The sequence below is a fragment of the Rutidosis leptorrhynchoides genome, chromosome 11 (assembly GCF_046630445.1).
Source record: "Rutidosis leptorrhynchoides isolate AG116_Rl617_1_P2 chromosome 11, CSIRO_AGI_Rlap_v1, whole genome shotgun sequence".
Lineage (NCBI taxonomy): Eukaryota > Viridiplantae > Streptophyta > Magnoliopsida > Asterales > Asteraceae > Rutidosis > Rutidosis leptorrhynchoides.
Genome location: NC_092343.1, coordinates 268,287,435 through 268,297,040, shown reverse-complemented (window position 1 = coordinate 268,297,040; position 9,606 = coordinate 268,287,435). Strand labels below are relative to the sequence as shown.

Sequence of the window (9,606 nt, the reverse complement as noted above, 5' to 3'; positions counted from 1 at the left end):
AATGAGTAAACGATATACCTTTCTTTAAGAAACTGATGAGACGGAGAGAAACTTACGATCAAAAGTATGATCGTCTCTTTGGATAGTCCACACTACACTTTCGAACAACGTCAATGGATGCTAGTCCAAACCCAAGTAATTTATTATAATAATCTAATTATTATAATAAACAAACAATAAATAATATTCCGTAAACAATATCTTCCTTCTTTTGAAAACCTCCAGAAAGAAAATTGATGGTGTTCTTAGTTAACAAAAGGAAGGATGAAATTTTTTATTTTTTATTTTTTAATTATTACGTATCATCTCTTTTCATATAAATGACATGTATATATAGAAATGTCAAACATTTCTATCTTTTTCAATAGAACAAGACAAGGAGTATTATTATTCTCATTTTCTATTCTTTTGTAACTCACGGACCAAGAATGAGCTGTGTGATTTTGTTTTTGTTTGCATTATCTCAAAACAAGATACGAGGATTTGATAGAATTTTAAAAAGTCGTATTTCTCAAATACTTCAGGGGTATGTTATGTAACTTATAATTAATAATTTCTATCATGTCGCTTTCATGTGAATAGTAAATTAATTAATTTCGTTTCATTTACTATTCATATGAATAGTAAATGACTTAATTTCGATTTACTATTTTGTTACTTGAGTAATATATATACATCATATATATATTTTATTTGACGTCTCGGTGTATATGTGTGTGACCCCGAAGGCTCAAATGAAGTTGGCCATATAGTTATATGTTATACCTTGCACATTAATCCTACAATATGTACATCACAAAATATAATATTTTACAACACGAAGACATGTATAATATATTGTAAGTTGCTATTAATATTAACAAGTTGATCACATTGACATCTAATCTAACCATTTTCATTTTCAAATTATTATTATTGTTGTTAATTATTATTATTATTATTATTATTATTATTATTATTATTATTATTATTATTATTATTATTATATCTTAAAGTAATTATATAGAATCTGTTCGACACTTTTTGTGGCGCACTATTTGCAGCGACATGCATGGATAGTGTTAATTAAGGAGGGAAAAACTTGCGGGAACTAAATTAAAGGGAAAATTTCGGCACAAAAAAAAACTACGATGGCTATTTGCGGCGATATTAGACGCCGCATTTGAATTTTCAATGTTTGACCAGAGTTTAGGCAGAAAGAAAATGAAAAAGAAAATACTTTAATTCATTTGCGGCGATGCTCTCAAAAAGTGTCGTCGCAATTGGTTGGTGGACTCAATTGCTGGTCAAAAAGGCGAAAATTTTGTCATGTAGTATGCCTATTTGCGGCGATATTACGTCGTCGCAAAAGCTATTATGGCCTGTTCTTTTTTTGTTGTAGTGTAAAAATGCAATCACTATGCAGGTTTGTTATTGCTCAACCTAATAAGTACTTCCATTACAATTTGCAAATACTCACTTCATTCATGACACGAATGTACAATATATGTTCTCCATGGATTGTCCAAAATCATTGTGAGTGATAGAGACAAAATATTCTTGAGCACTTTTTGGAAGGAGCTATTCAAAGTACTATGAGTTTCTCTACATTTTTCGAAGCTTACCATCCTTGAACCGATTGTCAAACGGAAGTTGTTAATCGATGCCTTGAAACTTATTTACGTTGTATGACTTGTGATCGACCAAAAGAGTGGACTAAATGGTTAGCTTTAGCTGAATATTGGTATAATACCAACTTCCACACTTCCATCCAAACTACACCATATGAAGTTCTTTATGGGCAATCACCCCTTACACCAATTACTTACACTCCGGGTGATAGTCGTGTAGTAGAAGTTGACTGATCATTGCAGGCCCGTGAAAATGTCATCTCAATTTCGAAGTTTCACCTGACTCGTGCACAAGACAGAATGCGCAATTGTGCAAATAAAAATCGCACAGATCGAGAATTTCATGTTGACAATTGGGTGCATGTGAAATTGCAACCACATCGACAAGTTACGCTAAGGGTCGGGAAGTATAACAAACTATCACCAAAGTATTACGGTCCATTCAAATCATCGAGCGCATTGGTCGGTTGCGTATCGTTTACAATTGCCTCTTCAGAGTAAAATTCATCCGGTTTTTCATGTTTCCCAACTTAAGGCGTTTAAATGTGAGGCTTATCTATGGGGACTATTCCTGATGTCAATACTAAAAGTCTAATCAATCCCCTACCAGTGAAAATCATGGAGTGCAAATTCATGAAATGCAACAATCGACCGATGTTGCAACTTGGGAAACGCTTGAAGAACTATTTCAAGGATTTCCGGAGTGTTCAGTCTTAGTGGATTCTTGAGGGCAAGCAATATTTCAAGCGGGAGGATTGATATGGATATCACGTGCATATCACGTGAGAAGTTAAAGAGATGCCACATGGAGATCGCGTGCATTAGCTGGAGAGTTTAACTCTTTTTCTGCTCAATTTCTGTTGCAATTGTAAAGATAAATAGTAGCTGTAAGAAAGTAGTTAGTCATGTTTTTCAGTTGTAACAAATTACTCTCCTTCTTATTCTCTCAATTTCTGTTATCAATAAAAGTTGGTGATTCTACTACGAAGTCTTTCTGTTTCATAGCTTCTAAGTTTAATCACTAGTTACATCATGATCATCATATCTAGATTGAACATATCACATACCTCTATATAAGATTGGATGATCGCGTGCTTTTTAAAACTTTCAAGTTCTTACGAGTTAGTAAAAACAATATGTGAATCCTTCAACATTCCATATCCAATTAATATGAGTAAATCATAACAGCTAGGGTTTTTGATTTTTGCAAACAACAATAATGCGTCTTTAGACATAATCAGATCCTCAAAACAACAGGGGACCCTATGCCATTTTTCGTATTACCAAGCAACGTCGAAGCATACGTTTTTAAAGGCAAAGGAGGAAAACTTTCAATTTTCAAAATTATGAACCCTAGTCGGGTGAATTGGATGAGCACTAGAATTAAAAGTTTGATTACCTGCACGCTTCTTCAAATCATCTCTTCCAAACCTAGTAAGGGATGCGTACATATGAAAGTTACTGATCCAAATAGCAGAGTTTAGTTCCAAGGAACGAATGGATTCGAAATTGATGAAACACACGAAAGCAAATCTACAGCCGACTTTGGATAATTTTCTTGCAATATAAAAGTCCAAGACCGTACCATGCTCCTTACAAACATCTCTCAAATCAATTCCAAACGTGTGGAACGTAAATTGTTGTCGAGATTTTGGCTGCGTTGACATGATCTTGGTGAGAAGGCATGATCAATGGTAATCACATGCATTTGCACCCGCCATGAAAGGCGAAGGGGTCACCGGACGGTGATTAGGGTTTGGAGCCGATCAATGTCTTTGATGATTTGAAACAAAAAGTATAGGATGAACAATTATACAAAGATAGACAAATTTTTATCTGATAAATTGGCTGCCACCATAACACCACAAAAATCTCTGGTTTTATTTGCTACTTTGTTATGTAAATAAAAAACAGTTGAATTCATTATCAGCATGACAACTAGATACGTTGTCGCGTCATAAAAAACAGTTAACACATTAGGAGTTTACAAGATACGAAAGGATATATCAGTGATAGCCAAAGTTTCAAGCAAATAACAATGTTTAAATAAGAGAAGTACATTTAAGAACATTTAACCTACACGGCAAATGAGAAATATATTAATTCATAGAAGCAAACTTGCTCCATGTTGCACTAAATATTGAAATGTACATATATCATGAGCTCTGTGTGTGTGTTTTTCCTTCTTCCAAAAAATATTTTTAAAAAATATTGTAAAATTGTTTTGAGAAATAACGCGCCAAAACACTGATATTACAGTAAGACTATTCACCAGATCATCAATTGGTCTGTTTCAAGTGACCAATGTATTTACTTTCTCTGGAGCAGTCGCATCAGTGAGCTCACGGCCACTTGTTTCGAACGGGAACATGAGTACACATACACCTGAAACAAAAATAACAAACTCGAACAATAAAATCGCTGTAGTTTGATGACATCCATGTATCAAACCGACTGCAACCAATGGGCATATCATCCCACCAATTCGTCCAACCGAGCTGCCCATACCAACCCCTGTCGTTCTCACTGATGTCGGATATATCTACAAAATAACATACCAGCACAAATCACAAGTGGTGTCAGTTTCGACCCAAATATGTCAATTTGGGTTAAATTGACTACTCTCTCCGTCCAAAATCTAGTCTTAATATTCAATTAATTTTAGACTTCCATAAATACATAAGAAAAAAGAGGTATAAGTTCCTTATTACACGTGATATTATATACATGTAACGCAAAAAGTTGCATAAAAGTAAAGGGTAAAACCGTAAATTAAACAAAACGTATGACATTTTATTAAACTGTGTGTTTTTTGTCTGGGGCAATAGAATTGGGACGGAGTGAGTACATAATAGGTAAAATAAATTACTTACCTCGGGTGCGTAAATGTAAACAACGGTGAAGGTTGTGGTGATGCATATCCGAGCCATAAAAAGGAGACCGGTTGTAACAACTTGAGGTTGATGAAATACCAACGGGAGCAAAAAAATACAGCAGAGGAAAAACATTGTTGACATGGAGCGCTTACGACCAAGCTTATCAATTGTAAATGCCGATATAATAAGTCCCGGGAACTCTTGAACCAAATCAAACGTAAATGCACTCAGCCATCTTCGAAAGTGAAGAATATAAAAACCAACACATATTAAACTTCTTGGACAACATTTCCGTCATATGTACTCAGCATATGAAATCAATGTTTGTAAAAGTCACTAGTCGGGACCGAGTTTGGGCGTTGACCAACGTTTGACTTTTAGTAATAACTTAAACATATATATTACACGTAAAAATATCAAAAATAAATATTTCAAACATAGATATATGGCACAAAATCTAATTTTAAAAAATATAAATTTTTGACCAAACTTTGACTTTGACCGACTCAAACCCTATTTAGACCCGACTCGGCCAGACTTTTTGGTGTTGACCGTCTTTTAAGGAGTTTTGAGGGAGTAGAGACGGGCTAGACCTCAAGCCGAAGCGTCGGCCGACTTTTACAACAGTGTAAGAAACAGAAACGAAACATTACTATAACATAATAATCTATTTCACATATATATGAGCATACCTACGCTTCCTAGCGTGTATATTAGTGAGATTACATGGAGATATCTATGTGACATATACTAATTAAAAGATTTGAAAGCCATACCTGCAAAACTAGTGATGAAAACGTCTTTATAGCTAATCTCTTCATGTGGAGACTGCAATTCAATTGGTGCACAAGTATTACGCCCATTGTGCAACTCGGTGGTAAGAAGGACTAAGCCATAATACGAGAATGCATTGCCAAAGAAAACCACCCATAAAAGTAGGGTCGGCTTGATTAATTCCGGTGAAAAAAGCAATGCTATCGTTGAGACGCTTTTTTTACTGTGATCGATCATTTCAGGTTTTTCATCGGTGTAGTTATTAGTTTGGGGGAGAAGGTGTTGAGCATCTTCTGATTCAGTTGACTTTTCATTCAACTCGATTACTTGATCGGAAATAAGAACGCCAGGTGGAAGTGTTTTCCCGTTAGTTTTAGCAACTTTTTCTAATATTGTAAGTGCTTCGGTTGTTCTCCCTTTTAAGCATAAATATCTTGGAGATTCGGGAACTACTTGGTAAAAAAGAAGCAATAGTGATGAAGGAAGAGATGAGAATGCAAGTAACCATCTCCAACCCAACGTTGGCATCACAAACTACAACAGGAAAAAATTGACGGGCGTTAGACGGAGGGACTATCCACTCAAAAATTGCAAACCATAAGGACTACCGATGCAAAAAATAAAGTTTAGAGACTACATCCGCAAATATGTACAAACCACACAGACGAACCGCGTAATTTTTAGTAATAATACAAAAACAAGTTTAGACATTGTATGCATTCACATGTTTATGTCTTGGTCCGGCATTCAACTAAACTTTTTTATTTGACCTAAAGTTCAATTGGGGTAACATTTGTACCATTTCCTGTTTAGCAAAACGATTTTACCCGTTTAAGAAAAAAAATTAAAAATGTCTCGAATTTACACATTAATAACCATATGTGCCAGAATGTCGTATCTATTAAATATCTGAATTAAGAAACAGTATATTAAAATGTACCCATGCAATGGAAGCCTCAAAAATAGTTCCAACAGTCCAAAAAGCGGAAAACACGACCATCCAGGTGCCTCTGCTTGGAGCAGGGATAAATTCAAGAAACCAGGAAGAGAGTACGGGCCCACCTCCGAGACCAATACCAACAAGACAACGAAGAATAATGAGAGTATAATAATTAGGAGCTAAAGCACTAAGTAAACCAGCTACAGACGTAACAGTTGCAGTAATCAAGAATCCTTTCCTGAAATGGATAACACAGTATACAAGGTATGAGGATCAATCAATTCAATATATATATATATATATAAAAAAAAAAAAGAAAAAAAAAAAAGAAGCTAAAGTACCATTAGCCATATTTGCTAGTATACTTTTTCGAAATTTAGATAGTAACAAAGTACGATTAGATAGCAAAGAAGATATCATGATGGAAAATGGAAAGAACTAACGCACCTCCTTCCATGTTTATCGGAAACAACGCCCCATGAATACGCACCAACCAACATTCCGGCAAAGACGACACTCGTTATCATGCTCTCTTCACGAGACGAAAGATTCCATGCGGACTGAAGTGCGGGACCCACAAAAGAAAGAAGCATCATTTCCATGGCTTCGGAAATCCACCCCATCCCTGCATACGCAAGCACGAGCATTTGGAATTTACCAAACCCGACAGCTGCAAGTGCATCATCCACACTGTAGGTTTGAGCCTCATCTCCCATCTACACATCCCCATTATTATAGCATAATAATATTTTTAGTCATTAATAACAATAAATTATTTATTATCTACTGTTAGTACATATAGATATATCAAACGGAAATAAATTGATATTCAATCACAAAAGAATATCTGGATAACATATATAGCAGTATAACCTTTCCGATAAAAAAATAGAGCATGATCAGGGAAGCACAATTCTAGAGCCTTAATAAGAGACATGTATGTATTCTCCACCAATATCTACAAAATGATTTTTAAAGGTGGAAACTATGACCCATTTAGATAAGAAAGGGTTGATTTGGGTTGTGTTTCAGTTCAAGGAGGTAGTCAAAATCACCCAAAGTCTACTAATGTTATAACCTTTTAAATCATTTTACTCCTTACAATTTGAAAAATACTATTCTTCAGATCATAACTAAAGAATTGCTTCTTTATGAAGACATAAAGATTTTACAGGTCAACCCAATCTGTTCTGACCATCTTGTTGCTACACATACTAAAAGATTACATCTTTCAACCTTAACCCCGTGTACACGTGTACACAATGACCCAACGTGGCCTTCTTTCACCTCTGATGATGACAGTACATTATAATATGTTTCTTTTTGACTGTTGATTTATTAGTAAAAATGAATGACAATGATGTGAATATTGTAAAAAAAAAAGGATACTAGAATATCAAACAGATTATCTGAAGGTTCTACAACTTAATAATAGAATACTTACCATAAATATATATAGATTTGTGTTTTTGTATATCAAACACCAGATTTCGATAATTACAGACACAAATGAAACTTCTAGTGTATTTGTAGAGTAACTTAATGTACTTACTAAACTCGGACCAAACTATTAAAATTTTTACACATATGAGTATACGACATAACATAATGTATTATTTCTTCGTCTTAGGCTCATGTTCGCCTCAAACTAATAATTGTGAAATGTAAATATAGCACATAGATAAAAATCATGCATTAGATTAGATTACCGATTCAGAACTCGGACTCCTTTTTTGAATCAGAGTGGACGAGAAACTGATATTCTTTCTCATAACGGAGACTCGAATACTTTTTATTTTATCGGAACACGTGAAAACACTTGAAAATCCTTAGCCCTTTTAGGCCCATCCCAATATGAAATTCACAGAACTTGAATGTACGCTTTAAATATCGACATGATGCGGCCTTCAACCATGCAATGTCAAAACTCAACATTTTAGCATCTAATTTTTAAGATGTTAAAAATGAAGCTAAAGCAATGAATTTAGGTTACATTGTTATTGTTTTATAACAACTTCATACCAGCATTTGAACCACCACAATAATTACTTTTTATTCTTTTTCTATTTCATGACAAACTTTTAAGAAATTTGCATTTAAGATTCCAATTTGACAGATAATGGCTACAATATATAAACAAATATTGAAATACTGCAAACATTAATTGCTTTAAAATCAAACATTCTAACCATATTTATAACCTAATTATCTAAAGGTCGGAACTTTATTTGTATGAAATAGAAGTTATGATGATATTGACCTACAAGACCTGTTATTGTAAGGATTGATCTCGTTATCCAACAATACAATCTTTTATGAAATTGATCATAAACAATGGATCCGAATAAAGAAAATGGAAATAAATAAGCCCCAAATTTATGTGCTGCAAATGGGTAATGAAATAAATTATTCAACGAATGAAAGAAAGAATCTAACCTGATAATAGAAAAATAGCAGAATAGTAGGAGATGAATAGATGATGATGAAACGCAAGATCTTTGTGTGTGTTGGTTATTTTGACTTTGACACGAATTTGGGGACCAAACGTGAATCTCAACGTGTATTTATATGGTAGGGGAAATCAGCTAACCTCAGCAAGTTGGAACTTATTATTTAATAGTTTGAAAAAAAATTAAGTGTTACATGTATACCAACAACCATGTGGTCCGACGCTACCCATCCCTATCTCTAAGAAGCTCGGGCTTTATGTGTGGAAGTTTGAAAGAACAACATGTGCAAGTTGGAGTCTCGAGAGATCATGATTTACCTTTGACTCTCGAGTTTGCTTTCGTGACGCTACATCAGCTTGTCTTGTGGATACTCTGATCCCCTTGTATGCCTGGTCTATCATGTGTCCTTGGAGGATGCATTCGGGCTAGACTCTTGCCTCCACACATGGAATTCTTTAGTGGAGGTGGTTTACATGCATATGATTCTTACGGGGTGAGTTTGATGAATTGCCAAAGGCAACACAAGGTTTGCGTATCCCTGCCGATCTACACGTTTGAAAGAATTGTTACATGTATTTTATTTTTTTGTCTATTTTTAATTTTTACCGGTATAATTTTTTACCTATATTTTTATCTTACTTAAATAAAGTAAGAGTATAAAAGTACTTGGATCAAAAACCATTCTTACCGGGCCCAAATGATCACTTGGTCCCACGCATGCGAAGATTGAAACAATGACAATGCAGGTTCGTTTATCGGGCCTGGCATGCTGTGGGGAAATGGGTGATGGTGTTTCGCCAGGCTCCAGTGGGCTACCGGGGACCGCTGGATGGGTTGACAAAGTCAACACAAGGCTAACATGTCCCTGCCGATACACATGTTTTGAAACAAAAAGTACTTTGATCAATTCTTTTTATTTATTTATTTATTTATTTATTTATTTATTTATTTATCCT

General features: G+C 34.6%; 1 protein-coding gene across 2 annotated transcripts; it reads right to left on the bottom strand.

Annotated features, from left to right (window-relative positions):
• Nucleotides 1-3,675: 3,675 nt before the first annotated feature.
• LOC139876750 (organic cation/carnitine transporter 7) lies at nt 3,676-8,770 on the bottom strand. Of its 2 annotated transcripts, XM_071864125.1 has the most exons (7): nt 8,637-8,770; nt 7,910-8,105; nt 6,648-6,916; nt 6,201-6,438; nt 5,263-5,794; nt 4,484-4,686; nt 3,676-4,152 (listed from the first exon to the last, which is right to left on the bottom strand). In XM_071864125.1, the coding sequence occupies exons 2-7, from the start codon at nt 7,970-7,972 to the stop codon at nt 3,904-3,906; spliced, it is 1,554 nt and encodes a 517-aa protein (XP_071720226.1). In that variant the 5' UTR covers nt 7,973-8,105; nt 8,637-8,770; the 3' UTR covers nt 3,676-3,903. The 2 variants fall into 2 exon arrangements, with proteins under 2 accessions (XP_071720226.1, XP_071720227.1); XM_071864126.1 differs by lacking the exon at nt 7,910-8,105.
• Between the last annotated feature and the right edge of the window lie 836 nt (nt 8,771-9,606).